This window comes from Microchirus variegatus (genome assembly GCF_963457635.1).
Source record: "Microchirus variegatus genome assembly, chromosome: 22".
Taxonomy (NCBI): domain Eukaryota; kingdom Metazoa; phylum Chordata; class Actinopteri; order Pleuronectiformes; family Soleidae; genus Microchirus; species Microchirus variegatus.
The window spans coordinates 18372340-18392642 of record NC_139823.1 but is presented as its reverse complement, the minus strand read 5'-3'; the positions used below and the strand labels follow the sequence as shown (position 1 = coordinate 18392642).

The 20303-nt window shown below is 42.2% G+C and overlaps 1 protein-coding gene across 1 annotated transcript; it reads right to left on the bottom strand.

The window, feature by feature from the left end:
- Positions 1–15132: 15132 nt before the first annotated feature.
- LOC310943321 (tripartite motif-containing protein 16-like) lies at positions 15133–16821 on the bottom strand (the record flags this gene model as incomplete). Its single annotated transcript, XM_083908865.1, has 1 exon — positions 15133–16821. The coding sequence occupies one exon, from the start codon at positions 16819–16821 to the stop codon at positions 15133–15135; it is 1689 nt and encodes a 562-aa protein (XP_083764991.1).
- Positions 16822–20303: the final 3482 nt, after the last annotated feature.

The following is a 20303-nucleotide window of genomic DNA, read 5'->3' as shown; positions in this document are numbered from 1 at the left end:
AGGCATTTGATGTGGATAAAATCAGCTTTTCCTCCTTAAAACATTTAAAATCATGTATATTTATAAAGAAAACTGATTTTCACCACTCAATAAAAGGCTCTTCTAATAAAAACATATGCCTGATTAAGTCTATGATGCTTTAAGAATATATTTACCACATTTTCTCACCATTTAAAAGCCTTTTCTGACATGAATTAACGGTTCACTCTCCTGCACCAAAGCCCATGCAAAAAAACAGCGATTTTACACAACAGCTCACAGGAGTTGTTGATCCACTGCTGCCTCCATCACTAAGATGACTAAAATGTCTTATTTTGCAAAATTCTGTTTTGACAAACTTAATTCAGATTGACTGCAATGACACAAAGTGACCACACGAGGCAGCAGTAGACCAGCAGCTCCTGTGTCTCCGTGAGCTAAAATCAGTGATTTTCTCTATGGGGTTTGGTGCAGGTGGAGCGAGCCGTTTAAAAAAACACTCAAAAACGGTGAGAAAACATGTCAAATATATTCTTAAGACTGAATCAGGTGTTTTATTTATTAAGTGAGGCCTTTGATGTGGATAAAATCAGCTTTTCCTCCTTAAAAACATTTAAAATCATGTATATTTATAAAGAAAACTGATTTTCACCACTCAATAAAAGCTCTTCTAATAAAAACATATGCCTGATTAAGTCTATGATACTTTAAGAATATATTTACCACATTTTCTCACCATTTAAAAGCCTTTTCTGACATGAATTAACGGTTCACTCTCCTGCACCAAAGCCCATGCAAAAAAAAACAGCGATTTTACACAACAGCTCACAGGAGTTGTTGATCCACTGTTGCCTCCATCACTAAGATGACTAAAATGTCTTATTTTGCAAAATTCTGTTTTGACAAACTTAATTCAGATTGACTGCAGTGACACAAAGTGACCACATGAGGCAGCAGCAGACCAGCAGCTCCTGTGTCTCCATGAGCTAAAATCACTGATTTTCTCTATGGGGTTTTGGTGCAGGTGGAGCGAGCCGTTTAAAAAACACTCAAAAACGGTGAGAAAACATGTCAAATATATTCTTAAGACATCAAAGACTTAATCAGGTGTTTAATTTATTAGTTGAGGCCGTTGTGAAGTGGCTAAAATCAAGCTTTTCCTCCTTAAAAACGATTAAAATCATGTATATTTATAAAGGAGATTTATTTTCGCCACTCAACAAAATGCTCTTCTAATAAAAATCTATGCCTGAATAAGTCTATGATACCTTAAGTATATTTTCACCACATTTAAAAGCATTTCCTGACATGAATTAACGGTTCACTCTCCTGCACCAAAAGCCCATGCAAAAAAACAGCAATTTTAGCTCACAGGGACACAGGAGTTGTTGATCCACTGCTGCCTCCATCACTAAATTCAAATGTCTTATTTTGTAAAATTCTGTTTTTGAAAACTTCATTCGGATTGACCTGCAGTGACACAAAGTGTCCACACGAGGGCAGCGGTAGACCAGCAGCTCCTGTGTCCCTGTGAGCTAAAATCAGTGATTTTCTATATGGGGTTTGGTGCAGGTGGAGCGAGCCGTTTAAAAACTCAATTTTAAGTCAGAAATGTTTGTCAAACTGATAGAAAACATGTCAAATACATTCTTAAGACATCATAGACTTAATCAGGTGTATAATTTATTCGGTGAGGCCTTTTGTTACGTGGCTAAAATCAGCTTTTTCCTCCTTTAAAAAGTCCTGTGCACATGCCAGGAATCGCAGATATGAAGGATTCATAGCTAATATTCCCTGATGGGACGAACGCTAACACATTCCCTGTGTAACTCCCCTCTCTCTCTCTCTCTCACCGTTGCCCTCCATTAGCCATGGGCTGACCTAATATTTTGGGGGGTTGAAAGTCGATGGAGGGGGCAGAGATGTTGACAAATGGGAGAGACGGGGGTATCAAGTGACCCCAGGGGAGTGGAGGTGGGAGGGGGGAGCAGAAAGTCACCCAGTGTTCCTTGTTTGATATTGGCCGTACACACCCCCCCCCCCCCCCCCCCCCCCCCCCCCCCCCCCCCACACACACACACACACACTCCCTTTATCTCCCTTTATCTCGGTAAAAGGGTCAATCAGAGGGTTAAGCAAAGTTCACCAAGCACTCGTTAATCAATGTTTCCTCATCAATATGCGCATACACTTATATATATATATATATATATCAAAAAGGTGTAAACAACACGGTTGACTGGTTTGTGCCAGTGTGGACTTTTATCCACAGGCTCAGATTAGTCCGTCACAGTGATGTGTGACAGCCACCGCGGCCTCAGGTTAGAGATGTGGGCTTAAAAATGACTGACAGGCCGCGGCGGTGGTGGCGGCGGCGGCGAAGAGGCGGCGGCGTTAAGGTCGACCCGAGGGATTCAAACGCAGCAGAGGGCGACAGACAGTCAGTCTGTGACACGCAGGGAAACTGTCACGCAACCTTCCGTCGAGGGCACCGCGGCTCTTTTGTTGACGCCGTTTACAACTTGTGATGCACGGGTGAGACGATAACGACCGAGTTTGTTACTGCTCAGCGTCGTCGTCTGCAGGACACACACACACACACACACAACTGCAGGTACACACGAAAAAAAATCCTGTTTTTATCAACCTAACATAAAGCTAATCTAATGAAATCCAAGCGTACAATAACATAAGAACGCCCACACCAAACCCCATAGAGAAAATCAACGATTTTAACATCACAGCACACAGGAGTTCACAGGAAGTTGTTAATCCACTTTTGCCTCCATCACTAAGTTCTAATTCGGGGTTTCAAATCATTTGTTCTGATTTACTCCAGTGGCACAAAGTGACCACACGGGGCAGCAGTAGACCAGCAGCCTCCTGTGTCCCCGCGAGCTAAAATCGCTGATTTTCTCTATGGGGTTTGGTGCAGGGAGAGCGAGTGGTTTTTCACTTCATCAAATCACATCAGTTTAAGTCTACGATATCTTCAAGAACACGTTCACGTCTTTATCTCACTGTTAGACAGACTTTTCTAACAGGAAACTGGAAGTTTGTAAACCGCTCACTCTCCCTGCACCAAAGCCCATAGAGAAAACTGTCGATTTCACATCACAGCACACAGGAGTTGTCGATCCACTGCTGCCTCCTAAAGTGAGTTCCAATGTGTAATTTTATCAATGCGGTGTTTCAAATCCTTTTTTTTAGATTTATTTCAGTGACACAAAGTGACCACACGAGGCAGCAGTAGACCAGCAGCCTCCTGTGTCCCCCGTGAGCTAAAATCGCTGATTTTCTCAATGAGGTTTGGTGCGGGAGAGTGAAAGGTGTTTGCAAACTTGATTTTCTTGCTTAAAAACGTTGTCATTGTGCAATAAAAAGCAACGAGTGCATTCATAAGGCATCACAGAGTTAAAGTGACATAGATTTTGAGTGTTTGACCCCTCCCTCTCGGACAGGAGGCCTCCTTTAATCAGATGTTGCAGTGTTTTTAAAGTGCTAATTGCACATTTTGCAAAGTATCCATACGTGTCGTTTTATTTTTACATTTTAATTATATTTATATGGTTTTTGCTCTTTTTCCTTGTATTGTAAAAGCTTTACATGTATACGTGTATGTTTTTTAAAGTGGTTTAACTCCTACTATCCCTTTAAAGCCCCCCCCCCCCCCCCTCTGACAGAAGGTGTACAGCATGCCGCAGCGGCTTGAGAAAGTTTCCCATGTGTCCTGACCTTTAGGAATGCACCTAGCTGTTCCAAATAAAGATGCCAGCGAGGCTACGCGCTGTACCTCATTACACCGCCCGGGCCTCGGCCGGCCCATTACATTAGAGCGGGTAACACAAGCCACAGGGAGGGCACATGGGCTGGACCGGAGAGAGAGAGAGAGAGAGAGAAGCCTTTCTCAGCAGATTATTTTGGGCTCACTACTGTGTCATTACTCGACCTCCCGCTCTGTATTTAGTCCTGTTGATTGCAGGGCAGAGGCAGGGCCGAGGTGGGCTCTCCCCTCTGTTGAGTCGAGGGCTTTGACACCGCGGTGCCTCGTCCGTTTCATGCGTTTTCTTGTGGCGAGAGCCGGCCGCGTGCCATTTCACTGCGCCAACCCTCCGTCAACCCCCCCCCCCCCCCGCCCCTCTATCACTGCCTTGTTCAGTGGTTTTTGGGGCTGAAACACAAACTCAGACACGAGGCCTTCTGTGTGTGCTTTGTTCTGTGAGCAGCTCCTGCCGCACGGTCACGTGACGTCCGTCAGGTGTAAAAAAAAAGCTCTAGTTTTAATCCTAATAGAATTCCTCTCTTCCTCCTCCTCTCTTTTTTTAACAGATACCGTTTGAGAATTGATTTTGAATTCACGAGATTCACTGGTCACTGGTTTTAGGGTGAATTCAAATTCCTTGCTTAACCCTCAATCTCAAAATCGCCCTCGATATTGAGATTTTCCAAGACCACCCTCGGGAGCAAGGGCAACCCAGAATGCATTGCGTGTTTGCCATAACAAAGATGGCGTCGAAAGCAGCGAAACGAGTACGCTACAAATGAAGTATTTTCTTTGTTAATAGAGATATAAAAATTATGAAAACCATTGTATTATCTTAGTTTAGGCCCATATTATGGATTACTGACGTCATTGTTGCCTAACATTTATTTTTATTTCACGATCTTTTGTGCAGACAAGCGATCGTTTGCTATTGTTTACTTTTCAATAAGACGTGGTGTGTGGTAACTGTCAGCTGAATATTTGTATGAGTATCATCTTATAACTAACTGACAACCTAATAACTTGATTGTAATAAATAATCCTGAATGTGTTCTTCTTCTTCTTTTTTGGAGTTGACAGACTGGACGCAGCTTTGGCGTTATTCTGCCCCCTACAGTCTCAAGACGTATCTGCATTTAAGGGGTGTCCCATTTCTAAGTGACAAAATAACCCTCAACACTTGGTTTTGAGGCCAGTTAAGATTAAGGGTTGAGCTTGAGGGTTAAGATAGGAAATTGGAATTGGCCCTTAAGAGTCTAAATGGCTAATGTAGTCGCTGCCAAACTATAAATACGTCATATCTGAACACACACAGCACATGTTTAGACTCTAAATGGCTAATTTCTCGCCTAAAATGATCTTAAAAATGCGTTCCGGGACACAGAAAAGTGAGAAACGGCAACTGTTTCAACAACAACAACAACAACAGTCTTTCTCTCTCGGACGCCATTGCTCACTGCAGCAAAATGCACAAAACCTTGTGTATCGACCCCTACTGATCGGGCGGGAAATTGCAGTGCGTATCCGTCACCACAAAGAAGTATAATGTAGCCTTTAAAAAATATTTTGTGCAGTCGGAGACGACGCAGAGGCTGGAGAAAGTACTACACTATTGTACTCAAGTAAAAGTACCAATACTTTGATGAACTATTAGTCAAGTAGAAGTAGAAGTAGTCATCTGAAAATGTACCACAGTAGCAGTAAAAAGTAGTTCATTTGAAATGTACTTTAAGTAAAAGTCAATACGTACCAAATCCTGATTTTAAATTGTACTTAAAAAATACAAAATACACACAAAAAAAGTGTTCAATACAGTAACTTGAGTAAATGTATTTCGTTAAGACTTTCCACCTCTCTGCGTAACCTACGTAGGGCACTTTACGCAGGAGTACACATTGGGTGTAACATTACGTAGATTAACGACGTTAATGAACAACTCACCCATAAGAATGGCGTCACGTCATCATCTCAGACAACTACCGTGTGTGTCCTGTTGTCTTTCAGCCGCCGAATAATCCATCTTTATCCACCATGTTTGTTGTTTTTGTGACGATGACGTCTGCTAACACGTTAGCATAAAGATCGCTAGCTTAAAATGCTAACGAGTTCACTCACCGGGCAGAAGTGAGATCTGTGTCTGTCTTTGTAAAGAAGTACAGCCATACTTAAGTTACTATTATTATTATTATCATTATTATTTTTCCTTCTCCATCTATATTCAACTAGGAATCGATTCACAGCGATCGAACAACGCAAATACAAAGTGACACTGTAGAGGGAGAGCGTTAACCGGCAGAGAGTCTGCTGCCAACTAGTGGCCGGAGGCTTAAATCAACACAAGCACATTGATATCAACATATTGATATATTATATAAACAAATCCTGCAATATTTTAGTGCAGTGATATCTTCTTACATTCCGACGAATGAGTTTGTTTTGCGACTATTTTCTTACGTACGACAGAATATTATATAGACTTTATTTTAATGTTTTTTTTTGTTGTTTACAGCTTTATCTCAGCGTCAGACAACATTTTATAACAGCAAACTGAAGTTTGTAAACCGCTCACTCTCCCACACCAAACCCCATTGAGAAAAATCAGCGATTTTAGCTCACGGGGGACACAGGAGCTGCTGCTCTACTGCTGCCTCGTGTGGTCACTTTGTGTCACTGAGGTGAACCTGAACTAAGGTTTTTAAAAGCCGAATTGACCAAATCACACATTTCAAGTTAGTGATGGAGGCAGCAGTGGATCGACAACTCCTGTGAACTCCTGTGTGCTGTGATGTTAAAATCGACAGTTTTCTCTATGGGGTTTGGTGTGGGGAAGGTGCGTGGGTTACAAAATCCAGCTTCTTCCATGTCAAACACAGACTATAGCAGGTATGAGCTATAGCAGAAGTAAAATGTGGCAAAAAAGTACACCAAAATGATCACTTTAGACCCTTGAATTCCGTGTCAGTGAACGCCGAGCTCCTGCAGGCACTGATGTACTCTCAGTAACCGCCTCTTTCCGGGCGCCAAACTATACCCAGCTTGTCTTGTATTTATTTAAAAGCCTCTGTCGCCGCTGCCACAGCAGCAGCAGCAGCAGCAGCAGCAGCAGCGGCAGCGGCAGCAGCCGAGGGGAGCGGAACACACATCTATTGTGGCGTAACGAGGCAGATCTGCTGCTGATGAAATGAAAATGAAAGCCATCTCGTTGCCGAGCACGTGTCGCGTCGTTTATGAGCCTCCCGTGTTAGAGAAGCCTGCGTGTGTCGGCGTCAGAGGCCGTTAAAGCCGTGTAATCTAAGTCATTTCCTGCTGCTGCTGCTGCAGTGTTGTGTTGTGAGGGGTTTTCACCATCTGTACCCCCCCCCCCCCCATCACCCCCTCATCACCCCCCCCATCACCCACAATACAGTCGACAAATGGCCGCCATCTACAGTCCAACTCCTCACCTCAGCACACCTGCACTGTGTTCGCTCGTGGGCGGCAGAGGGGAACACAACAGGGCCTCTCTTCCTCCCTTTGTGTGTGTGTGTGTGTGTGTGTGTGTGTGTGTGTGTGTGTGTGTGTGTGTTGGATGGGGGGGGGGGGGGGGGGGAGTCAGAGAGGGAGATACCAACCACGACCACACTGCTGCTCTTATCACAGGGTTAGAGCGACAGCATGACTGATAACTCTCCCTCTCTTTCCCTTCTTCTTCTTCTTCTTCTTCTTCTTCTTCTTCTTCTTCTTCTCCCCCATCTGTCACACACCTCTCTACCTCACCCCCCCCCACACACACACACACACACACACACACACACACACACACACACAGTCAGCCGGAAAACGTCTTGTTTTCTCTCGGAGAGGCCGAGTGATCCCAGTCGACGCCTCTCTCTAAAAGGTGGGGAGAGATAAGCCGGAGATAGCCTCGACTTGACCCTGTCAGCATCTTCAGAGTGTGTATGTGTGTGTGTGTGTGTGTGTGTGTGTGTGTTTGGGGGTCACTGTTGGGTAAGGAGGGGGGGGGGGGGGGGGTGGGGGGGTGTTGGGGCGACGCTCAGGAACTTCAAAAGACGGGGTTGTGCGATGCCTTTCAGGACAGAAAGAAAACTGACATATTTTAACCACTCACTCACCACTCACTCTCCCACACCAAACCCCATAGAGAAAATCAGCGATTTTTATCTCCAGGGGACACAGGACACAGAGCTGCTGGTCTACCGCTGCCTCGTGTGGTCACTTTGTGTCACTGAGGCGACTCAGAAGGAAGATTTTCAAATGCCGAATTGACAAAATAAGACTAATAAATATATTATATTATATTATATATTATTATATTATTATATATTATATTATATAATATATTTATTTTTAAAACTCATCTTAAAACACATTTTTATTCTTCTGCGTTCAACTCAGCATGAGACTCCGCTCTTGTTTTAGTGTTTTATTGTTTAAACATTTTTATTGTTTTATAGTTTTATTGTTTTTTATTATTTAAACATTGTTACTGTTTTATAGTTTTATTGTTTTTATTTTGTCTCCTATGTTTTATGTGCCATGTTTTATTTATTGTACTGTTAAGCACTTTGTACCAGCTTCAGCTGCCTAAAGCGCTCTATAAATAAAGTTGAGTTGAGTTGAGTATATATAATAATAAATAAGGGGTTTGGTGTGGGAGAGTGAGTGGTTTACAAACTTCCAGTTTCCTGTTGTAAAAGTCTGTCTAACAGTGAGATAACGACGCGAACATGCTCGTAAGATAGCGTAGACCAAAAGCTGATAGTATTTTGTCAAGTTGCTAAACTCCTCACTCTCCCACACCAAACCCCACAGAGAAAAGTAGCGTTTTTAGCCCGCGGGACGCAGGAGCTGCTGTTCTTACTGCTGCCCCTCGTGGCACGTTTGTGTCACTGCGGTAGATCTGAACAAAGGATTTTCAATGCCGAATTGACAAAATAAGACATTTGAACTTATTAATGGAGGCAGCAGCAGCCGATCAACATTAACCCTGGGCGCTGTGATGTTAAAATCGACAATTTTCTCTATGGGGTTTGGTGCAGGGAGAGTGAGCTTCCGTTTCCAGTGAGAAAAGGCAGCAAAACATGATTTGTTCAGACACTGTAGACAGTCTTTTGGCGAGTGTACGCGCGCGCACGCACACACACGCACGCACGCACGCACACACACACACGCGCGCGCGCGCACACACACACATTCTTGTACTTGCTGCATACTGAGGACCGGGTAAAAGAAGTGACAAAGTGAGGACCAGCATTTCCACTTTATAAATCCACACAATTACAAATATCTACTTCATGAATGACATCTACTAAAATTTGACCCAAAATGTTTCGTCCAAAATGTGAAAAAAGAAATTGACCCAAAATTTGACAAAAACGTCATACTATACTGTCATCCAAAATGTGAAAAAAAATTGGACCCACAAATGTTGGTCCAAAATTTGAAAAAGAATGGATGCAAAATTTTTGGTCCAAAATTTGAAAAAAAAAATTGGACCCAAAATGTTTGGTCAAAAATTTGAAAAAAAATGTACGCAACATTTTTGGTCAAAAATTTGAAAAAAAAAATTGGACCCACAAATGTTGGTCCAAAATTTGAAAAAAAATGGATGCAAAATTTTTGGTCCAAAATTTGAAAAAAAAAATTGGACCCAAAATGTTTGGTCAAAAATTTGAAAAAAAATGTACGCAACATTTTTGGTCCAAAATTTGAAAAAAATTTTGACGCAAAATGTTTGGTCCAAAATTTGACAAAAAAAGTCATACTATACACTATGTCGTCCAAAATTTAAATTTTTTTTTTTTTTGACAAACAGAGTATAGCATCTTATAGCAACCTAAGGAAGTGTTTTAAATGAAAACAAAGTGAGGACCGACCAAAATGTCCTCACTCTGTAAAAATGTCCTCACTTTGTTGGTTAAAAACCCTCACTGGTCCTCAGTATGGCGCAAGTACAAGAACACACACACACACACACACACACACACACCACACACACACACTTATGTGCACTGTGATATTTCTAAATCTCCTCACAACGCTCCTTCCTTCACTCTGACTGATCTCCCTCCTTTCACCGGGAGGCACAACATCACAAATCCTCTCACATCCTCGTTCCTTTTTTTTTCTTCTTCTTCTAAACTAACTGCCACCGTTGGATTCCTGACGGGCCACCCAGGATACGGGGCATGCCTCAGCCAGGGTAATAACACACACACACACACGTATAATCTCAGCTCTGCGCTGGATGCTATGGAAACATCTGGCGTCTCGAGAAAAAAAAACCCCGGCTAAATCATCAAAACACTTTCAGCTGCACCATCCAGACAAAACCTCAAAGCAGAGACTCACGCTGAAGGATCCAGGAGAACTTCCTGACCACGATCCTTCACCTCCTCCAGCGCGCGATGATTCAAACACGGCAGATCCTGACGAGAACAGACAACAAACTACATCAGGCTCCAGGCCGTGAAGTTAAAAAACATGACGTGAACACAAACAAAGCTAGATTCCGTGTCCATTAAATGATTAACATGCAGAGGGAACAGGAACAGATGACAGCTGCCCACGCACATTTAGCTTAATCTCAGCGTATCCAGAGCAGCGTTCTGCGTGAATCTCTGAATCACAGTGGAGGATCGGGATTTGCCCCATTTCCGATGAATAATGAACGTTTATTAAACCCTTTAACAACGTTCTGCTCCTGATTTCTGCTCGTTTTACTGCACTTTGCGTCACCGTCTCTTTGCCTTGTTCCCTCTGCAGGAACTTCACCAGGAACCATCTACAGGAAGTAGAACCAGTAACTGTTTATGCACATTTCCATTCCAGCAATTATGACCAGGCAGAGCCGTTTCTTGCTATATGCGGACTATGCAGCTGCATAGGGCCCCCTGGTGGCTGTGGGGCCCAGTGAGAAAACTGCAAGTTCAGACCTTAGAAGTTTACCAGGATCTAAGGAGTTTACCAGGAACTAAGGTCTTTACCAGGATCTAAGAAGTTTACCAAGAACTTAGGAGTTTACAAGGATCTAAGGTCTTTACCATGATCTTAGAACTCTAACCAGGATCTTAGAACTTTACCAGGATCTAAGGTCTTTACCAGGATCTAAGAAGTTTACCAGGATCTAAGGACTTTACCAGGATCTTAGAACTTTACCAGGATCTAAGGTCTTTACCAGGATCTAAGAAGTTTACCAGGATCTAAGGAGTTTACCAGGATCTAAGGACTTTACCATGATCTTAGAAGTTTACCAGGATCTAAGGACTTTACCAGGATCTAAGGACTTTACCAGGATCTAAGGACTTTACCATGATCTTAGAAGTTTACCAGGATCTAAGGACTTTACCAGGATCTAAGAAGTTTACCAGGATCTAAGGAGTTTACCAGGATCTAAGGACTTTACCATGATCTTAGAAGTTTACCAGGATCTAAGAAGTTTACCAGGATCTAAGGACTTTACCATGATCTTAGAACTCTAACCAGGATCTTAGAACTTTACCAGGATCTAAGGTCTTTACCAGGATCTAAGAAGTTTACCAGGATCTAAGGACTTTACCAGGATCTTAGAACTTTACCAGGATCTAAGGTCTTTACCAGGATCTAAGGACCTTACCAGGATCTAAGAAGTTTACCAGGATCTAAGGAGTTTACCAGGATCTAAGGACTTTACCATGATCTTAGAAGTTTACCAGGATCTAAGGACTTTACCAGGATCTAAGGACTTTACCAGGATCTAAGGACTTTACCATGATCTTAGAAGTTTACCAGGATCTAAGGACTTTACCAGGATCTAAGAAGTTTACCAGGATCTAAGGAGTTTACCAGGATCTAAGGACTTTACCATGATCTTAGAAGTTTACCAGGATCTAAGGACTTTACCAGGATCTAAGAAGTTTACCAGGATCTAAGGACTTTACCATGATCTTAGAAGTTTACCAGGATCTAAGGACTTTACCAGGATCTAAGGAGTTTACCAGGATCTAAGGAGTTTGCCAGGATCTAAGGACTTTACCAGGATCTAAGAAGTTTACCAGGAACTAAGGTCTTTACCAGGAACTAAGGACTTTACCATGATCTTAGAAGTTTACCAGGAACTAAGGACTTTACCATGATCTTAGAAGTTTACCAGGATCTAAGGAGTTTACCAGGATCTAAGGAGTTTACCATGATCTTAGAAGTTTACCAGGAACTAAGGACTTTACCATGATCTTAGAAGTTTACCAGGATCTAAGGAGTTTACCAGGATCTAAGGAGTTTACCAGAACCTGGGATTACATGCAACAATGGGTAATTTCTTTTGGCCCAAAAGGTTCCTGCTCTATTGGAGGAACAGGTCTTTACCTGGAACTATGGTGCGTTCACACCACAGGAACCAAGGACTACAGGCACATTCTGGGAAGATTTCTTGGCTCTAAGTCACATGAAAGTTCTGGGCGGAGCCTGAAGAGCTGTCAATCCCAACTCATAAAACCCTCCTCACTATAAAAATCCAGCATATTCTAGTCCCGTCTTTGTTTCCAGACCTCGTCTCGTCGCGGCACCACGACGCGACTCTACTTCCTGTTGACGTCGTAACAAACAACGCTCGCTGTTGATGACCTCAGCTGTTTGTGATGTGTCCCCGACACAGTTCCATAATAATCTAATTAGTTTCTCATATTAGTTCACAATACTTGGACAGACTGTCTTATCCTCCCTGTGCTCTCTTCTGTTGTGGAGCTGGAGCCAAGATGGCCGCCGTGCTGCCTCGGCTGCTGTTGTCAGATAGTGTTGTTTGCCCACTTTAATTGCCAGACGCCTCCTCTATTCCCTGACCACCTCTTGTTTATGATACAGCATCATTATCCCGTGTTTGTCGCCGAGGAAGAAGAAGAAGAAGAAGAAGAAGAAGACGAAGAAGAAGAAGAAGAAGAAGAAGAGCAGAATTTCCCTTCCTTTCTCCACCAGGATGTGTGTATTTTCCTTGTGTTGTGTGTCTTTCATGTGTGTTCTCTGGCCTGCTGTGTGTCTTTATAGTCGCATCAAAGTGACCTTCGCCACCCGGTTCCCTCCAGAACCCCCACACAGAGGAAAAGAAGGGAGGAGGAGGAGGAGGAAGAGGAGGAGGAGATGACTCCATGTATCGTCCACCCTGCTCTCTAACATCTGACATTATAGATGGTAAAATAGACAATAATGTTGAATATCGCGGTAAAAAGCACTCAGAAGAAGTGGATTTCCATAATCGGGTTAATGGTGAATGAAGAAATGTGACTTTAAAATGTTTCTCGCTCACCAGCACGCACACAGTCCTAGTGATTTATTTTGAAGTGCCACAAGGGGGAGCTGCATCTTCCCAGGCATTCCAGCACCTCATTATTTTATAATGATCCTGTTTAAAGGCGCCATATGTAAGAATGTGGCCAAAAACGGTTACTACGTTCAAATTTAAAAATACCGAGGTCTTTTAGGTTTTCGTTTTCTGACCTAACTGGCAACCCGTGGTTGCTCGGCAACTGAGACTCTACTGACTGCAATGATTGGTAGACGGCGGTAGGTGGCGCCACATGACGCCAAAACATGATTTCAAAACATAAACATGATTTGCAGTCTGCAAAAATATGTTTTTTATTGCAAATATTTTGTCTGTACTGTTGTTGTTGGTGAGTTCAGTTTGTTATATGAACATTATTCCTGAGTCTCTGTGACATATTAGGAGGATTTTATCATTTATTACATAATGCACCTTTAATGTGATTCTTGTTTGTCAATTTAAAATCTTTTTACTAAAAATATATGAATCTCCAAATATTTTGTGACGTTGACAACATAAGTAACGTTTTTGTTACATTCTAACATGTTGCAACAGTCTTTGTTCATGTAAATGATGTTTTTTTTTGTAATATTAGTCACATATTTGTGTAACTTTTATGAGATTTTGTAACATTTTGGTAACACAAGTAATGTTTTTGTTACATTCTAACATTTTCAGACAGTCTTTGTTCATGTAAATGATGTTTTTTTTGTAATATTAGTCACATATTTTGTAACTAAATGAGATTTTGTAACATTTATGTTAACACAAGTAATGTTTTTGTTACATTATATCATTTTCGGGACAGTCTTTGTTCATGCAAATGATGTTTTTGTCACATGTTTTGTGACATTTTTGAGAACGTAACTGTATCTTTTGAATGTTAGTAACATATTTTGTAACATGTTATGACCTGAGGGCCAATGAGTATCTTCTCTGACCAGTAGGGGGCAGGTCAACCGTTCAGGAGCGGTGGTTTCATGGAATTTCAAAATAAAAGAATCTGTGTAGATGGATAGTTCACAATAAAAACACTTTTTATGATGCAAAAATTAATATATTAATTAAAAAGTCTAATATTAGGTGGTGGGCCAAAAGAAAGTGATTGGCCGGTCACGTAAGGCCCTCGAGCCACGAGTTTGAAACCTGGATTAAAACATATATAATTTTCTGGGATTTTATGCTTTGAAAATATACTTTCCCTTTGATTATTCTCAGGTAAACTGGAATTTTTCTACCATATTTATTGCTGTAATAATTACAAAAGAAAACCCTAAGAACTTTGCGTTAAACTCTGAAAATGATCATCAAGTACCCGGAAATTAGTTTTTGTCACATTTTATTTTGAAAATATTGTCAGAAGTTGATTTACAGGAGACATACAATGATTATTGTAATCCAAACAGTACATTTTCCCATAATAACCTTTGCTTTAAACTCTTAAAATGGCCCTTAAACACAGTGAAATCACTTTAACTTACATTTTATTTTGAAAATATCTTCAGAAGTTGATCCAGAATGTGCAAAGGAAAATTATAATAACATTAACTGTATATTATATGTGCCATTATATTAAATAACCATTGATTTAAGCTCTTAAAATAGCTCTCAAACACTCGAAAATCACCTTTCCTTACATTTTATCTTGAAAATATCGTCAGAGGTTAATCCAGAATATGCATAGAATGATTATTGTAATTTAAACAATACATTTTCCCCATAATTGTTCTATAAACTCTTAAAATAGCCCTTAAACACTCTAAAAATCACCTTTATTTACATTTTATTCAAAAACATGTCATTGTTGGTCCCTCATTAACTTCTTAAGTTTCTTCTTAAATTAGTTCCAGTAAAGTTAGTTTCTGTTAAAGTTCGTCATCAGTTTCACACTAATCTGAACTTTTAAAAAACATCTTAAAGTTTGCAATAAAATAATGAAACATTATAAAGTAATTAATGGTCATTTAAATCCTGTATTATGATAAAAACAGTGTAAAATTGAATAAACAAAAACTGATTATTATAGACTTTTTTAAAGTTGAAGTTAAAGATTTAAACTCAGAGATTAACTCACTGATCCTGAAAGAACTCCAGTTTATTTGAGTTTACAAAACTCTGCTGTGGTTTCTGAGAAAAGACAATAAAGCCAAACTCCAGCATAGAGAGGCTGAGTAAACGTGGTCTGGACTCTGTGGATCAGAGTCATGGTGTCAGAGACTCTGTAGAAGGACAGAAGACCTGCTCTGTGGTCCAGGTAAACTCCCACTCTGGAGACACTAACATCTGAGACTTTAGTCCAGATGCTGTTGTGAACAAACTCACAACCGTTTTGGTCACAAGCTAAAGCCCAAGATTTGTCATTGAATCCAAATCGACATTCATTTGATCTCCCTGATCTGCTGATGTTCTTGTACGTCACTGCTACACAAACTTCTCCTCTTCCTCTCCACTCCACCTCCCAGTAACAACGTCCACTCAGACTCTCTTCACTCAGGACCTGATACAGATCAGTGAATCTGTCTGTGTGATCAGGATAAAACTGATCTTCATCCATAAATCTCACTTTTCTGTTTCCCTCAGATAAAAACAGATTATAGTTTACTGTGTTTGGATCCAGTTTGATTTCCTGTGAATATCTGAGGAACTCAGCTCTGGTCTTTGGTTCTGGTTCTGGTCCTGGTTCTGTCAGTAAAACATCTGCTTCAGCCACAGCCAGTGAGATGTTTGTCCACGTCTGGGTCAGGACGTCCTTCAGTAGATCTCTGAGCTTCACCACAGCTGCTGTCACGTCCTCAAAGTGTCTCAGAGGACGGACGTTGATGGTGGACGAGTGTGTAGATGGACTGAGTGCTGACAGTGAGCCGTAGTTGAGGAGAAACTGGTTGTGGTCGTGTGTGAGTGAGAGCTGCTTCAGTTCAGCTTCTCTCTTCTTCAGCTCAGTCTTCTCCTGCTGAAGCTTCTTCTCAGCGTCTCTGACTCGACTCACTTCAGTTTCCTTCTTGGATCTGATCTGCTGCTTCACCTCAGAGCTTCTCGTCTGCAGGAGCTTCATCACCTCAGTGAAGCTCTTGTCAGTGTCCTTCTCAGCTTTATCAGCAGAGAGAATGAGAGCCTTCACCTGCTGTTGAAGCACCTTCACGTCTCTGTCTATGTCCTGGACTCTCTGCTGGACTTCTTCTTGACTCAGATCCAGTTGTCTCTGCTTCTGCTTCCTCTCTGCTGCAGCTGAGACTGTGTCGTGGTCTTTATGTTGGTCCACAGAGCAGAGATAACAGATACACTGATGATCAGTGCGGCAGAACATCTTCATCACCTCATCGTGAAGAGGGCAGATGTTCTCCTGGAGGTTCTTGGAGGGCTCCACCAGCTTGTGTTTCTTTAATGCAGGTGATTGATGATGAGGCTGGAGATGTTCCTCACAGTAAGAGGCCAAACAATCCAAACAGGACTTTTCAGCTTTCAGTTTCCTGCCAGTGCAGACATCACAGGCCACATCTTCAGCTCCAGCATAGCAGTGATGAGCAGGAGCAGCGTGGAGTCCAGTCTTCTTCAGCTCCTCCACTAAATCTGCTAACATGACGTTCTTTAAGAGTTTAGGCCTCGGCATGAAGGCCTCTCTACACTGAGGGCAGCTGTAGATCCTCTTCACGTCCTCTGTGTCCCAGTGGTCTTTAATACAGTTCATACAGAAGCTGTGTCCACAGCTGAGAGACACCGGATCCTTCAGAAGATCCAAACAGATGGAACAAGAGAGAGTTTCTCTCTGCAGCTGAACTCCTGCCATTTCACCAACGTCTCTGACTTTCTCTTCCTCATAAATGGAACAGGTTTGAGCTCTGACAGCAACAACATGTGACACAGCAGTGGGCGGAGCCTGTCAGATCTGGCTCTTCTCCACCTGTTGGCTCCTCCTCCTCCCATTGTCAAACTGCAGGTGCGAGGGGGAGGGAACCAGGAAATAGCAGGCGGAGCCACTCCCACTCTGACATGGAGTGACCTCTGTTCTTAGTGACACTCCCTGCACACACACACACACAAGCAGCTCCTGTGTCGCCGTGAGCTAAAATTGCTGATTTTCTCTATGGGGTTTGGTGTGGGGAGAGTGAGTGGTTTACAAACTTCAGTTTCCTGTTGGAAAATTATGTTTAACAACGAGATAAAGATGTAAACATGTTCTTAAGATAACAAAGGCTTAAACTGACATAGATTTTTTTTACATGTGTGTATTTTTTATCTCATGTGTCAATACTGGAAAAACCTCTTTACCTCTCTGCACCAAACCCCATAGAGAAAATCAACAATTCCACGTCACAGAGACACAGGAGATGTTGATCCACTGCTGCCTCCATCACCAAGTTAAATGATGTTATTTTGCAAAATTCGGCTTTTAAAATCTCTTGTTTTCGGATTAACCTCAGTGACACGAAGTGACCACACGAGGCAGCACTGGAGCAGCAGCTCCCGTGTCGCCGCGAGCTTAAATCAGTGATTTTCTCCACGGGGTTTGGTGTGAAGTTTACAAAACTCGAGCCGTGAAAACATGTTCCCGAGATGATGAGGATCCATCATTATTTAGTGATGTTATGGACGAACAGGAGACGCCTCCATATCACGCTGCTGTTATGGAAAATGACTGATATATATATCGTGAGGGGGAGAGAGAAGGCGAGACGGACGAGATACGGAATCTGACGCAGACGGACACTCGATCTCTGTGAATAGTAATCCAATAACGTCTCCCCAGTTTCCTCATGGCTAATCAATGGCGGGGCCCCCGCGCTCACAAACAAATCACCGTAACAAGCGAGTCAATAACCGTCAGTCGTGGAAATATGCGCCGTGGCCTGGCCCGAGGCGTGGCGTTTGCTCCTCCTCGCTGAACTCCTGCAGGTGCGTCGGGCCGCTGCGTCATTCAAGATACTGATAAGAGGGAGATGAGCGGTTATCGGCGTAAGCGACGCCCACGAGACGTGACCTGAGCTGAACTCCAGCTGGAGACAAGGAGAGGACGAACGAAGAAAGTCTGACGCGTCGATATAGACGCGATTTGTGCGATACAGATGTGATTTGTGTGATATAGACGCGATTTGTGCGATATAGACGCGATTTGTGCGATACAGATGTGATTTGTGCGATACAGATGTGATTTGTGTGATATAGACGCGATTTGTGCGATATAGACGCGATTTGTGCGATACAGATGTGATTTGTGCGATACAGATGTGATTTGTGCGATATAGACGCGATTTGTGCGATATAGACGCGATTTGTGTGATACAGCTGTCATTTGTGCGATACAGATGTGATTTGTATGATACAGATGTGATTTGTGTGATATAGACGCGATTTGTGGGATATAGACGTGATTTGTGTGATACAGATGTCATTTGTGCGATACAGATGTGATTTGTATGATACAGATGTGATTTGTGCGATATAGATGTGATTTGTGCAATATAGACGCAATTTGTGCAATATAGACGTGATTTGTGCAATATAGACGTGATTTGTGCAATATAGACGTGATTTGTGCGATATAGACGCGATTTGTGCAATAAAGACGTGATTTGTGCAATATAGACGTGATTTGTGCGATATAGACGCGATTTGTGCAATAAAGATGTGATTTGTGCAATATAGACGCGATTTGTGCGATATAGACGCGATTTGTGCGATATAGATGTGATTTGTGCAATATAGACACGATTTGTGCGATATAGACGTGATTTGTGCGATATATTCATGATTTCTGCGATATCAGCACGATAGACGCGATTTCTGCGATATAGACGTGATTTCTGCGATATAGACGCGATTTGTGCAATTGAGACGCGATAGAGACGCGATTTGGTGCGATAGAGATGCGACATAGACGCGATAGGCGTGATTTGCGCAATACAGACGAGATTTCTGCGATATAGACGAGATTTGTGTGATATGGAAGTGATTTGTGCAATATAGACACGATTTGTGCGATATAGACGCGATTTGTGCGATAAAGACGCGATTTGTGCGATACAGACGTGATTTGTGCGATATAGACGAGATTTGTGCGATATAGACGTGATTTGTGCGATATAAACACGATATAGATGCGATAGAGACGCGATATGATGCGATTTGTGAGATAGAGACACGATTTGTGCAATTGAGACGCGATAGAGACGCGATTTGGTGCGATAGAGATGCGACATAGACGCGATAGGCGTGATTTGCGCAATACAGACGAGATTTCTGCGATATAGACGAGATTTGTGTGATAGACGAGATCTGTGCGATATAGACGTGATTTGTGCGATATAGACACGATATAGATGCGATAGAGACGCGATTTGTGCAATTGAGACGCGATAGAGACGTGATATAGATGCGATTTGTGCGATAGAGACGGAATAGAGACGCGACATAGACGCGATAGGTGCGATTTGTGCAATATAGATGTGATTTGTGCGATATAGACGCGATTTGTGCGATAAAGACGCGATTTGTGCGATACAGACGTGATTTGTGCGATATAGAGGAGATTTGTGCGATATAGACGTGATTTGTGCGATATAAACACGATATAGATGCGATAGAGACGCGATATGATGCGATTTGTGAGATAGAGACACGATTTGTGCAATTGAGACGCGATAGAGACGCGATTTGGTGCGATAGAGATGCGATAGAGATGCGACATAGACGCGATAGGCGTGATTTGCGCAATACAGACAAGATTTCTGCGATATAGACGAGATTTGTGTGATAGACGAGATCTGTGCGATATAGACGTGATTTGTGCGATATAGACACGATATAGATGCGATAGAGACGCGATTTGTGCAATTGAGACGCGATAGAGACGTGATATAGATGCGATTTGTGCGATAGAGACGGAATAGAGACGCGACATAGACGCGATAGGTGCGATTTGTGCAATATAGATGTGATTTGTGCGATATAGACACGATTGTTTGCGATATATTCATGATTTGTGCGATATCAGCACGATAGACGCGATTTGTGCGATGCAGATGTGATCTGTGCGATAGATTATGCAACAGCACAGCTGTGAACTCCTCCGTTCAAACACACAAACACTAAAAACAACAATTTTCCACTCAGTTTATCTCTGTTCTGGAGTCAAAAACACACAGAATTAACCCGGCGTTTACTCTCTAATCATCAGAGTCTCAGACACTGAAACAACGAGAAATCTGGGATAAATAATTCAGCCATTAAATCATAAATCTTCTTAATTATTCACTAGTTGTTTGTCCGCAT